The sequence below is a fragment of the Pan troglodytes genome, chromosome 2 (assembly GCF_028858775.2).
Source record: "Pan troglodytes isolate AG18354 chromosome 2, NHGRI_mPanTro3-v2.0_pri, whole genome shotgun sequence".
NCBI classification, from domain to species: domain Eukaryota; kingdom Metazoa; phylum Chordata; class Mammalia; order Primates; family Hominidae; genus Pan; species Pan troglodytes.
Window position 1 is genome coordinate 171,474,012 of NC_086015.1, and position 14,928 is coordinate 171,488,939.

The window sequence follows — 14,928 nt, forward strand, 5'->3', positions numbered from 1 at the left end:
TTGATTTTCTGTTCTTGTGTTAGTTGTTTCATTTGTACCACCCGCAGCTGAAACTGTCAGTGCTGCACCCAGGTGCCCTCTCCTTTGCTGCTGCACACCTGACAGGCTTCCAGCTCCCAGCATTGCATTTCTTTGCTTGAGGACTTACTTTGGTTTCTGGAAGCTGACTCTCTCTGCTGTGCTTTGGGCCTGAAATACTAGGGAGGAAGTAGCTTTTAACCAATCACTGACAGAAATTAATGTGTAAATGCCCAGGTTCCCTCACCCTCCAACATCTCCAATGTTGGCTGGCTTGATAATGCATCTTTTATTTGCTAATTCTCCTTCTTTGTCTAATTTCATCACTCTTTGACCAGTGTTTTCTGTACCTCCTAAGTAAACAATGTATACTCAAATCACATGTGGGGAAAGCTTCTGGCACAATGCTTTACACACATAGGCATACAGTAAGTATTTGTTGGATGGATAGATGGATGGGTAGGGGTGGATGGATGGATGGATGGATGGTTGGATAGATGGAGATTGCAAAGTGGAGTTCAAGGTTGGATATGGTGTAAGAATTCAAATGATTGACAAAACAAAAAACAAACAACAACAACAACAAAAAACCCAAAGATGCTGTTAGCTCTTTCTAATTAATGCTGTTGCCTCACAAAAAAATATAGCACATTGAAGGTGTAGGTATATCAGTTTACAGATAATCTAATATGGAAATTTTAAAAGCTATGGTTTTCTTTAGGACCATTGTACAATGCTTGATGATTTTATGGATGCCTGTCTTATGAGCAGTTTTTACATTCCTTGTTTTATTACAGTACTGTATTTACCTAAAGTATTAAAATGTGCTATGCAAACTCATAAATAAAGTTCAACTTGAACTTCACTTAATTTAGGTGAGGTTAATGGTCCAAACAATCACCTTTCAGAAATATATCTAGAGGTGAGAATTAGGTTGTGAAATCAGATGGTGAGATTTAGAGGCACAGAAAACAGTGTTAACAAAAAGGGAATGCAGTCACAGAGTGTGATGTAAAAGATATGTAGTGCGAAAAGTACTAAGACGTTTATCGGTATTATTATTGTGTCACTGGACAAGTTCACAGAGCTATTTTGGGGATGACTAGAGCTTCTGAATCAGAGCTCATTTCTGTTTTCAGAAGATTATGAATATGGAGACTATGCCAGACTGTGAGCTTCTTGAAGGCAGGAACATCAAAGTCTGCATCATCTTTTATATTCCTAGCAGGGTCCGTGCATGGCACGTAAGTGATCTTGAATGCAGGAAAAGCATGAGTGGTTGGCCCAACTGGCTATTACAATTAGTGTTGTTTTCACATGTAAAACAATTCATATGAACTAGTAAATCATTCATCACTAAGTAAAGCATTCCTCAAATCACAAAAGGTTATTAAAAAAATTGAATTCTGGCATTCCAGGCTATTAGTGTTAGCCTTACTCACTGAAAAATTAAAGATAGTGGGTCTAAATTCCTGTAAATCTGTACAAGCTTTCTGTAAGGAAATATTAATATAATGATGGTGGTGGAAAAATACTTGTGTTTAAACAAGAATTACTCGAGAAACCCAATTAAACATGCAGATTGAAAATATTGTTCAGAATTAATTTCCAGAAAAAATTTAACTTCTCTTGATGAACTGGCTTGCTTTTTCTTCATGAGTATTGAGAATCCTGCAATTTTTTTTTCTTTTAAAATTTTGGCTACCAAAGCACTCAGAACTTAATTTACAACTCAATTTTTCTAACTTTTTGGGAATTTATGATATTTATATCTATCTTCTAAATTTCTTCTGGTCTTTAAAATTTATTCTGATTTTTCTTTTTCCTGGTCCTGGTGTTGTTTTTGTATTGCTTGTATTTTTCTTTCTTACTTTATGTATTTTTCATAACATGTCAAGCTTTTTGTGGAAAATGGAGAAATCAATGCTCCATATGTAAACGTATATATTTTGATTAGATTGCTATTCTTCTTTTATTCAAGGCCAAGTGTTTGTGAAGAACAGCAAGTGACTGGTTGGACTTGCACACCCATGTGTTTGGGCATTCACACACATTGTCAAGCTCTGCAAACAAGGCTGTACTGGCTCAAGTTGGTATGTGAGCTATGAAAGAAGGTAAGAGTGCTTCTGTACTCTTTGACTATTGAAAATCAACACCAAACACCTCAAATGCACCTACATATTCATCCAATAAATTTTATGCTCATTAAGTAAATGCGCATAAGATGTGGCCACCAAGAACATTTAGAGTTATATATTTTTCTTCAGAGACAAGATATATTATTACTTTAGACCTCATTTATGTCTGAGGTATTTTGGGTTAGATGCCACTAATTTTACCTCATGGCATGGTGTACCATTGAAAGCTAAAGATCAGAAAACTGACAGAAACAAGGAATATTGTGTTGGTTTGCTAAATTTAGCACGACTTGGATCCAGGGGATCTACAGTTGTGAACCAATGTCTGACCTGCCCTTGGTACTCTTGTAACACTTTGAAACCTAGAGCTTCTTTAACTTTTTTATGGCCTTTGAATTAGGATTAACTCGGCGGGCTAGAAGAGGAGAGAAAAAGCAAGTGTCCACAATGCTTTCTAGGCGTCAAGGCTTCATGCAGACTTTTTTTTCCCTTCAAAGTTTTGAAATAGTTTTACAAAATATCTAAGAACCTCTTAACACAAATAGTTGATGATGGGTTAAGGATCAAAATTCAGGATACTTAATGTTAAAAAAAGGTGTGGTTTCAGGTTGACAAAGAATTTATAATTACTACTATTATTGCTAACACAAAGTTGGGGACATTTATAAATAACTGGGTTTGCCATTGTATAAAAATATTGGATCACTAATAATATAGGACTAAATAAAATATAAGACTAAATAATTTATAATTGTGGATGTTTACATATGCATTGTGTGTGTGTGGGGGGTGTATGTTGAACCTTTAGATGAATAGTTTTTGTTTTTCGTCTAAACTCAGGAATTTTGTGGGGTATTTTTAGAGATAGGGCCTTGCTCTGTCACCCAGGCTGGAGTATGGTGCCACTATCATAGCTCACTGCAGTCTCAAACACCTGGGCTCAAGTGATCCTTCCACCTCAGATTCCTGAGTAGCCGGGACTAAAGGTGTGTGCCACTGTGCCCAGTTAATTTTTTAATTTTTATTTTTGTAGAGGCAGGGGTCTTGCTATATTGTCCAGGCTCATTTCGAACTCCTGGCTTCAGATGATCCTCCCAGCCTTTGCTGGGGTTATAGGTATGAGCAACTACACTAGGCCAACTCAGAACTTTTAGTGGTGTTTAAATCAGAAAATTCCCCTGGCTCTTCACAGCTGTGTGGCCTTAGGCTAAGTTCCTACATTTCTCTGTGTCTTAGTTGTAGTGTTAAAAAAAATGCCATACATGGCTATTATGAAGATTAATTGATTAAATCTTCATAGATAAGATTTAACACGTGGCACAATGCTTGGTACACAGTAGGTACTCAATATGTGTTAGATAGTATAATGCTGTAGCAGAAAAATTTATTTTCAAAGAAATTAGAATGGAAATCCTATTTATAGGGTATATGATGTGTTCATTAGAGTACTTGTTTTGAAAATGGCTTTTTATTTAGACTTTTTGTACTCCCCCCCATGAGTTTTAATCTTTGTTGGTAATGGACCGAATCAAATAAAATTCATTACCTCATAGATACTTGGGAAAACAAATATAAATTAGTAAAACAGGTTTTATAGTTTTATTCTTAAGAGATTAGTAGTTTTGCACATTCTGTGTATGATACTGAGTTTGGAGTAGAGGCAGTGTTTTAAGATGTTCAGCATCTTTGCCATGCTCACATCTGTTTTGTTTGCATGTAAGTATACAAACTTATACTTAAGTCCTGATTGAGGAGACGCGTGAACAAAATATTAGGTTACAATTCTAGATGGTGAATAATTGTCATAAAAATGGTACAGCCAGTGAGTCCAATTTTTGAGAAAAGAGAAAGAGCAATCTACATTGGCTTGGTAGGAAAAGAGAAGTTAGAGGAAGTGGAACTTGAAATTGACCTTGAATAATGAAAGCAATTTGGACTAGAAATATAGGGGTGGCATATGAAAGGGAGAGAATATGTTAGTACTTTTGGAATAAAAAAAATTAAAAAATGACATCAACTTGACAGAAAGGAAATCAGCCTGTTTGGAGATATTTGGTATTATGATCTGTTGATAGGTCAGCAAAAATAACTCAGTGTTTTCAAACTTTGGTTAAGTATTCCCCCCTAAAGAGCCTTTTTAAACATTTTTTTTCCCTGTAGCTTCCTTCTGCACCATGAAATTTTAACATTACACATATTCTTTATATCCATTTATGTACTGTGTTCCTTTGTAAGGTCACACACCATTGTATCAACTAAGATTCTTTTCATCCCCCACTCATAACAATAACTAATTGTCACCTTCTTGTGGGTGATATCAATACGGTTGAGAGTGCATGCCATAGTGGAGCCAACCTATGAGGAGCTTTCAATATCAAATTGAAAAGCATGTACCTCATTATCTTTCAAGATTTCATTATTCTTATCATAATTTTGGGTTTTATTCTTGATAGCTTGAGCAATCCTTAGGATATTTTATACCATGGGATATGGGGGTCCCTCTTGGTTTTCATTAACCTATAACTATAATGAATCTGAATTGCATATGGAGTGAGGTATGTATGTGTGTGTGTATAATATGTACAAATTATACACTATATGCACATTGGTACATTTATCTATATATACACATACACCTATCTCTCTGTCTATAAACACAAATATATATGGCAGGATTTGAATTGGAGAGAGAAATTTCTAATGGATTTGAGATAGCTCTGCCTTAAGAGGGAGCACTATATCTCCCTAATTTAGATCCCTGTATTTGTTAGGCCCGGTACTACACCATCTATGGACAGGTGTACAACATGGAGCAGCAGCCTGTCTACTGGTGCTGCCCTGTTTGGAACCAGTGGGATGATGAACTGGGATGCCTACACTGTAAATTATAATTCTTCTTGTCTAACTCTGTTACTAGAAGGAATGATTTCACTTTGTTTTTGACTTCAATCATACTTGTCAAGTTTTTCCGCATCTTTAGAATCACTGCAGATTCAGAGCATCTCTTTGAACTGAAAATTCACACATGATGTGCAAAAATGCACAAAAAACTTTTCTGTTAAGTGTTTCTAATGATAGGTCACAACTCAGGACCCATGAAAGTGCTGCTTTATATTCTCTCTTTATTTAAAAGACAGTTGATTTAAAACCAGACAGTTTACACCTTGACTTCCATCTCCTTTTTCTGTTTGCCCCTTTCCCATATCATCAAATTTGTAATCCACAGTTGATTCAAAAGTCTGGAGGGAAATCATCGTACTAAATCTAAATGGGATTTCTCAACTTACGCTTGTCATGATTAATTGCAGAACTCTGGAGGCAGTTTACTTTTTAAGATGAGGTATGCAATCCTTTAACAAACTTCTGGTGAGAGTATTTCAGAACCTTTGGACTATGTTTGACAGCACTCAGGTAGCAGAACTAGTGGCATTATATAGTTTATTCACACCAGGAGAAATGGTTCAGTTTAGCAAACTCCTTTACCTATATTATGTATTTATGGTTATTGCAAAGTCACTTAAAATGCTTCAGTGTGTTGCAATCAATGCAGCACCACAGCACAACAATTCATCTCTCTTGCTATTCTGTACCTTGGGGAGTTTGTTGGCGTCCTGTTTCCTTCCCCAGTGTACTTTCTGCCCTTGAAACATCTTAGTGAAGTTATCACAGGCTTCCCATGTTAAGCAGGTTTAGTGGTGAGGGGTGCACCAAGGGTCACTGTGTATTTGCATGCAGTGCTAGGCCACGGCCACTGCTTTAAGCTTATTGAAAACATCTGTTCACGGTGTTATTAGCTTAAACTGGTTAAACCTCAGTGAAAACATCTTCCCATGATGTCATCTTAACTATGTTATAAACTCCTGGAAATTAATGACTATGAGATGAATTCTTTATATTGTTGTATGACACCTATTAGTCCTTATTAGCATTTTTTGTTTGATTTTTAGATTGTTTTGACTACACATTATTATACATAGAATTTTTTTAGACCAATATTTCTGAAATTTGAATGTGAATACAGATCATCTGGAATCTTGTTAAAATATGGACTCCATATTAGGTCTGGGGTGGGCCTGAGTTCTGCATATTTACAAGCTTGGAGGTGATACAGTTGCTTCCGCACAGAGTTCTGCAAGGTTTTAGACAGTAAGGCCTTAACTCATAATGAAAACATTGTTTAACCTTGCTGTGGAAGTGTTGGTGGAAATTTCTAGATTGGTGCCTATAGTGATGATTTTTTTTCTTTCTCTCAACTCTATTCTCCCCACTCCTCATTCAACCTTCTTTTAGCTATCGCTGCAGTGGGAACTTGTTTCAATGGAAGAAAATGCTCAGATGGTGAAGGCCAGTAGTGCCAGTGTTCAGAGGGATTTCATGGACCCCACTGTCAATAACAGTGAGTCACCAACAAGACAATTTTATTATGATTTGGTGCTGTTTGCTTTGCTTTTAGGGGCCAGCCAAATTTGTCAATTCAGACTAATGGTTAGGTCCTTGGCGGGGTTGGTGAGCATTTAAAATTAGCCACTGAGGAAAACCTCTAGCTTATAGTATAATCAGGCATCACAAAATATGCTTTGTAGTTTAGTTTTAATGATTCACCATTAGAGTTCAAAGGGGAGCAGTAAGTACAAAACACTTCATTTTGTAAAGGAAATGGAAGCTTAATAATAAGTAAACCTCATTCTGACCTCAGATGTTAGATCCTTCATGGAGCCATAGTTTGAAATTGCTGGTACGGTTTCTCTGAGATCTCTGTGGTATGTGAATGCACAAAATATAATTAACATGAAGTTGTTGTTAATAAATTCAATGAATTTATTAGCAATAAATTTATTAGTAAATTTATAAGTAAACTAACTTGTTAGTAGATTTACTACTTTCATGCCATTTATTTAAAAAACAAAAACAAAATACCTGAAACTTGCATGATTATGAAAGTTTCAATACTTCATAACCTAGTTTTCAAGGTTGGAACTTTATCAACTGTCAATTGTGGACAGGTACATTTAAGGTGTTTCTTGTGCAGGAAATTTCCCGGATGGCCAATAATTTATCCTTTACTGCATCTGTCATAAGACTGGGTGATTTCAAAAGGCTTTGTTTTGACTTACTCATCAGATTCTAGTCTCCAGAGAATGAGAATACATCTGTATTTATCTTTTCAGAGCAGGAAAAACAAAATAAAACCTATCTTATAGAAGTTAAAGAAATAGATACGAAAAGCTAACCAAAATATTGCTTTCATTATCTTCTGCTGACATGTTTGCTTTCTCGTATCCATTACTTGAATCTTTGTAAGTGAAATTGGAAGGTTGCTGAGAGCTCATCACTCATGTCCATTTGTCTCCTCTGCCCTTGGCATAAGGTTAAGACTCAGGTTTTCCATGGTGACCGCAGAGCTATTCTTCTAAATTAATCCTGATAATCTCTTTGGGTTGCTTGCTAGTTTTTGCTTTTTTTTTTAAAACAAAATTGTGAATTAAAATAAAGCTGATTTTTAACCTCAATTTATTCTTTGACTATGGAATACTGATTCTGAAAGAGGTCAGTGGATGCTTTGAGCTCTAAGGTATACTTTCCACTATTTTCATTATTTTTAAGCAGCTAACAAAAGTCATTCATTGATCCGTGTTAACAAATTGTTTGCCTTTAAATAAAATATTTCAACTACATGTGCAACACTGGTTCCCTTATCTTGATCAATAGCTGTAATGGGCAATTACACATATCACTGATTCATTAGGACTTTAAAAAATTAATTATTACTTTATAAATTCATTTGTTTTGGTAGAGCAAATCTTGCAAAATATCAAGTCCTGGAGGGGAAAGGTAATTAAAGAGGCATATGGTAATGATAATGGCCTAGAAATTATACCTGGATTTATTTATTCTTTATTTCCTACACTAGTAGTCAGATATTTTCATTATTCCATTTCTTAACACTTTATGTACCAAAGTAATTAAAATGTTTTTTGAAATTCAGGTAGCTAGTATTCTTATTTTTCAGTTTTGGGTTGGTGAAAATACTAGATTATTCAAGACATATTAGTGTTTCTTTTCCCCAAGTTTGTTTGTATACCCTAAAATTCCAGAAGTCATGAGAGAAGACCAATGATACAAAACACCTTTCAGGACTCTGCATTGCATTTTGCATATTGTTGTTGCCCAAGTGTGTTTACCTTTAGATTTTGGTAATATTTCTTCTTTTAGTGTAGATCTCCTATTGAATTTAAAAAGAAATCGATGATATACAAAAGAAATTGGTGATACATTCTGAGGGATATATTACAACAATAGGAATTCAGACATTTCCTACATGGTATTGCATTTCACCTGTCAAAATGAGATATCAAAAAGTATGTAAATTTCAGAGGTTTTTATGAATGAATTTTGAATACTTCTTAGGAAATCATTCAAACATTTGGGAAACAAGCGAAGAACCGAGTTAAGAAATGACATTAGTTGAGTCTTGAAAGAAAATTAAAAATTAAAATCAGCAAAGACTTTAAAAAATTATTATAGTTGTTAGAGTATGTAGTCTATCAAACAAGTTGATTATAGTCTGGTGGTACTGCCTATAACCTAGCTCTTATTTCAGTGGCTGGATTTGAGTTCTGATATATGAGTACATAATCCTCGGTCTGGTCTCGTTCTCTCTCTCTGTATATATATGTATGTGTGTGTGTGTGTGTGTGTATGTGTATTTATGTGTGTATATATATATACACACACACACACGTAGTATATATAATCACAATGAGAATAATTTTAATTCTGTGTTTCAAATCATATAAATAATAATTGAGGCAATAATAATTTAAATCAAACAATTTTAAATTATGAAAAAGCCTATTATATGCAATAAAAGACAGTAAAAATGTACAGTCCTATCACTTTCAGATAACTGTGGTGGTCATCCTTTTATGCCCATTTATATTCATACACACATAAAATATTACATAAATTAGATCATATCCTATATACTGTTTTGTCATGAATGTTCATGTTTTTTTTCTTACCTTCCCTTTTCTTCCCTTCTTTTCCCCTCAAACTTCTCCTATGCCCAGTAACCAACCTGTTGAACACTCTTGTATCTTTCTCTGAGCCTATGTAATCATATACAAACAGATGCATATTTCATATCAATGTACCACAGATTTTTGACCACCTATTTATTAATGGATATGTATTTTGTTTTCAGTTTTTTCGCACAATAATCAATGTTGCAATAATGTGGTGTTTTACATTTTGTGAGACAAATTTCTAGCAGTGGGATTATTAGTGTGAATGCATATGTGTATTTTTCATTTTAATATACTGCACTTAAGCATCAAAATATTCCTTTAAATTATTTGTAAGATGTTTTATGGACCATGGTAATGGCTTTACTAGTTTATTTGGTTGGGATGGATTAAAATCTAGGTAAATCCCAATTATTTACTTATTTTTAATATGCTAATATAATGAGGAATCACTGCATCTTCATCCAAATCCAGGGATGTGTCACATTAAATTATCTAGGGTCAGGATTATTGTAAACATGGATTGCTCTTATTATTGGGTAAACTTGACTTTATTTGAGATACATAGAAAAAAGAAGTCTGGAAAATAAACCGGATGGCCTTTTAAAAATGGAGAAAAGACTCTAGTCCTAGAGAGAGAAGGGCCATGCTAATAACTGAGAGAAGTGCTTGAAGTTAATAATGATTCTAAAATTGCTGATCTGCTTAACTCATTTGAAAAATCTGCCTCTAATAAGGAAAAATGAAGAAAATGAATTTGGACAATTAGGAAGTAATGAAGAACTTTCTAAAATAGCTATTGATTAAAGGAATCAAAAGAAATACTTTGAAGATTTGAACACATGCAAATCAGGCTAGATGGCTGGTGGTGAAATTTTCTTTTTTCTTTTTATGGATCCAGGCAGAACAACGTGGAGCTTCATTAACTGATTAATATCACACACAAAGTCACACCTCTTCTCCTCACTTATTCAGTTTTCCTTTTCTCTCTTCAGAAGTCAAGTTAAATAATAATGTGCCTGGCTGGGCGTGGTGGCTCACGCCTGTAATCCCAGCACTTTGGGAGGCCGAGGTGGGTGGATCACGAAGTCAGGAGATTGAGACCACCCTGGCTTACATGGTGAAACCCTGTCTCTAGTAAAAATACAAAAAATTAGCTGGGCGTGGTGGTGGGCGCCTGTAGTCCCAGCTACTTGGGAGGCTGAGGCAGAAGAATGGCGTGAACCCGGGAGGCGGAGCTTGCAGTGAGCAGAGATTGTGCCACTGCACTCCAGCTTGGGCAACAGAGCGATTCCGTCTCAAAAAAAAAACAATGTGCCTAATGGTTGGATTCTAAGACTCTGAGGTCTTCTTTTTTTATTTTATTCTTTATTGTAATTTTTTATTCATCTATTCAATCTTCCTATTAGTCTTTCAATTAGTTATGAAATATTTATATACCAGGCTGTGTGCTAGGTACTTCAGAGACCAAAACAAATAAGGTATCCTTAATGTAGTGGGAAATAGAGAGCAGGAAACCAGTGATTATGATATAGCCCACAAATAGTATGATGGAGAGAGTTCATCTATGTCGTATTGGGAGGTGATAGAAGGTTTCTCAAAAGATTTGAAAATACAAACTACAAGTAATTGCTAAACATGAGCAGAACAAGAATATGAAATTGGTAAGAGAGAATGGTATATTGCCCAGAGACATAAAATAGCTCATCCAGTTCAAGGAATAATAACAATAATACTGGCTGGGTGCAGTAGCTCACACCTGTAATCCCAGCACTTTGGGAGGCAGAGGCGGGTGGATCATGAGGTCAGGAGTTCGAGACCAGCCTGACCAATGTGGTAAAACCCCGTCTTTACTAAAAATACAAAAATTAGCCAGACGCGGTGGCGGGCGCCTGTAATCCCAGCTACTAAGGAGGCTGAGGCAGGAGAATCGCTTGGAACTGGAAGGCAGGGGTTGCAGTGAGCCGAAATCGTGCCACTGCACTCCATCATGGGTAACAAGAGCGAAACTCCATCTCAAAAAAAAAAAAACAAAAAAACACTAATAATACTAGTAGTAGTTCTCTTGACTGCACTAGGAGATTCATGTGGGGCTTGACAAAAAAAAAATAATAAAAATAGAACTTTTTAAAAGTCCAGGGCCAGCAATTCCTTAGCCTTTCTTGGTCCAGCCAGACCAGCTATTTCAGAACATTATGCAGAGGTGCCTGAGGGATTCTGCAAGGACTTTCCTTCCCTAAGTCCAGTTCTCTGAACAGGAAGTCCTGCAGTTGGAGTATCTTGAGCATTCAACAGTGTATTTGTTCATTCTCATGCTGCTGTGAAGAAATACCCGAAACTGGGTAATTTAAAAAGAAAAGAGGTTTAATTGACTCACAACTCCGCATGGCTGGGGAGGCTTCAGGAAATTTATAATCATGGCAGAAGGCACTTCTTCACAGAGCAGCAGGAGAGACAATGAGTGCTGAGTGAAGGGGAAGCCCCTTGTGGAACCATCAGATCTTCTGAGAACTCACTCACTATCACGAGAACAGCATGGCAGAAACCGCCCCCCATGATTCAATTATCTCCACCTGATCCTGCCCTTGACACATGGGGATTATTACAATTCAAGGTGAGATTTGGGTGAGGACGTAGAGCTAAACCACACCAAACAGTACTGTTTGGTACTCTACTCTTATGCCTATGGCAGAGTCCCCAAATGTCTCTGTTACTTCAAAGCGTGATACTTATGTACATTAAAAATGGGATATTGCTGGAATGCTGTCTGATGACATGAAAAGTCCTCAGGAGTTCTGGGGTTGAGTTCGGGTCTCACCACTGACCACCTGCATTATCTTGGAGAAGTTATTTTATATCCCTAGCTTCAATGTCATCATTTATAAAATAATAGCTTTAATTTTTCTGAGCACTCACTATGTACCAGATACTATTTTAAATGATTTGCTTGTAATAAATTATTGTTACAGCTAGTTTATATGATGAATACTCTTACTTGCCCTGCTTTTGTACCCACCAAAGGCATGCAAATTGTTCACAGTCAAACAGCTAGAAAGAAAGGGATCTGGATCCATATCAATATATTCTGGCTCCAGAGCCTGCAAAGCCATCCATGATGACTTTATAATAATTTCTGACATAATCTTCTATCTTCCAGATTGTTATTTATGAGGGTTGTATGAGATACCACATGTGACTTCTAAGCTAGAAAGCATTATCTAAGCATTGCTTCTTGTTCATTGCAAATTCTCTGAGAATCACAAATGAAGTACAGAAAGTAAGAGAAGAAGGACCCCACTGCTGCTTTGTTTCCCACTGTGTGGGAAATCTGAACAAACCTTGAGTTTTGGGTCACAAGTATGACTTTGAGCCAACCAGTAGGTTCTAGTCAAGGAATCTAGTAGGCTTTCTGCAGGATCCATCTGTTCTGTGCAGAAAGAATGTTTGGTCAAAGGATCTTATTAAAATGACATGTCTCCAAGAGCACTGTTAATTTGGGATGTGTTATGGGTTGAGTCCTGTTCCCCCAAAATTCATATGTTGAAGTCCTAACCCCCAGTACCTCAGAATGTGACCTCATTTGGAAACAGAGTTGTGGAAGATATAATTACTTAAGATGAGGTTGTACTGGAGTAGGGTGGGCCCTGAATCCAATATGACTGGTGTCCTTATAAGGAGGGAAAATTTGGATACAGAGGCATGCCCACAGTGAGAATGCCATGAGAAGATGAAGGCACAGATCAGGATGATGCAGCCGCAAACCAAGGAATGCCAAAGATTGCCATCAAACCACCAGAAGCTAGGTGATAGGAATGGAAAATTTTCCCTCATAGTGCTCAGAAAGGACCAACCATGCTGACACCTTGATTTTAGACTTCTAGCCTTCAGAACTGTGAGACAGTAAATTTCTGTTGCTTAACCCACTCGCTTTATGGTAATTTGTTATGGCAAACAAATATAGGATGTTGAGAAAACATATTCTCCTTATTCGCAGCTTTATTTCAGCAGTTGGCCTATTGAAACAATGAAAATGGGAAGAAAATGGCAGGGGGTTTATAAAGAGCAAATTATGCTAAGAAAACTTGATGGCTTACTTTAATTGAATTATAATATTTGTGTGAGAAGGAGATTTAATTTAGAAAAAATGCAAAAATCATTAATTGAACAAGCTTATGAATCTGCAATCCTAAATGAGCGTTACTAGGAGATACTATGAAGTGAAATGCAGCTTTTAACAGGTTGAACATTTCTTTCTTTCTTTTTTTTTTTTTGAGGTGGAGTCTCACTCTGTTGCCCAGGCTGGAGTACAGTGGTGCAATCTCGGCTCCCTGCAACCTCCACCTCCCAGGTTCAAGTGACTCTCCTGCCTCAGCCTCCTGAGTAGCTGGGAATATAGGCGCGCCACCACACCTGGCTAATTTTTGCATTTTTAGTAGAGACGGGGTTTCACCATGTTGGCCAGGCTGGTCTCAAACTCCTGACCTCATGATCCTTCCACTTCGGCCTCCCAAAGTGCTGGGATTACAGAAGTGAGCCACTGTGCCCGGCCCAGTTTGAACATTTCTAATTAGAAAATCTGAAATCTCAAATGCCCCAAAATCTGAAACTTTTTGAGTACTGACATGATGCCACAAGTTACACTGAACCCATTATTTTTTCACTTTATTAATGATATGTTGTATTTTTTACTGTTAAGTACTTACGTTTGAATAATTTAAGAAAAATTGCTTATGGGTAGCATATAAATTCAGTCAGGAATGATGATGGTGCCAAACAACCACAGATTGTCCCCAAGAGTGGTTGAGATAGTGACACTTTGCTTTGTGATAGTTCAATGTACACAAACTTTTTTAATCCAAAAAGTTATTGAAAATCTTATGTAAAATTACCTTCAGATTACATGTATAAGGTGTATATAAAACATAAATGAATTTTATGTTTAGACTTGATATTTCATTATGTATGTATAAATATTCATCCCCATCCCAAGATAATTATGTATGTGTAAATAGTCCAAAATCCTAGAAAATATATTTCATTATGTATATGTAAATGCTCTAAAATCCCCCCAAATTCTGAAACTGGAAACACTTCTGATCCTAAGCATTTTGGATAAGGGATACTCAACCTATATCATCTAGATATATTGATACATGTTTTTAGCGTGAGCTGACAGTGTTAAATCCAGTGTTATTTTGTTCATCACATAAGGATGCGTTGGATTAGAGCTCCTATCAGGGTTGTAGCAAGTCTATAATAAGGCAACTATATTCTGCTTTATGTAACTTGACAGGAAGTGTGGCAGATTGATGGGAATTGGAGCAAGCATAAAAAAGGGATGGATGGACCGTTTATGAGGAAGCGGAGTAGTAACTATCTGACATCTTCCTGTGTGCCCAGTAAAGGAGCATCCTGTCATTTAGAATCTATGCAGAAGATTTACTTCCCTGACATTGATTTGAAAATAGAAGCTTTGGAAGTATTTTTACTAACACACTCTTTTAGGTATACTTTACATGGCCAGTGTTAGCACCATGAGAAGTAGTTTTAAAAAAGACTTCATGAGAATTCCCTGATATTGCAAATATGATAACTTTAGAGAATGACCTAGCACCATCCAGGGTAATTTGATTCTACACAGTATAATGAGTGGTGAACTAGAACATGTTTAATGTGGATGATAGTGACACTAGTAGCTAACTCATAAATCATGCTTTCTACATGCTAAGTACTGTCCTAAGTGCTTT

At 36.3% G+C, this 14,928-nt stretch overlaps 1 protein-coding gene across 3 annotated transcripts in view; it reads left to right on the forward strand.

Annotated features, from left to right (window-relative positions):
- Window positions 1-14,928, forward strand: part of LOC134809620 (putative EGF-like and EMI domain-containing protein 1) — a 704,739-nt gene that overhangs the window by 58,642 nt on the left and 631,169 nt on the right. For all 3 annotated transcript variants that reach the window (XM_063807320.1, XM_063807317.1, XM_063807318.1), the window contains exons 2-3: window positions 2,000-2,132; window positions 6,447-6,552. In XM_063807320.1, the coding sequence (XP_063663390.1) occupies window positions 2,000-2,028 (29 nt within the window). In that variant the 3' untranslated portion in view covers window positions 2,029-2,132; window positions 6,447-6,552. Of the gene's footprint in view, window positions 1-1,999; window positions 2,133-6,446; window positions 6,553-14,928 lie in introns of those variants that run through there.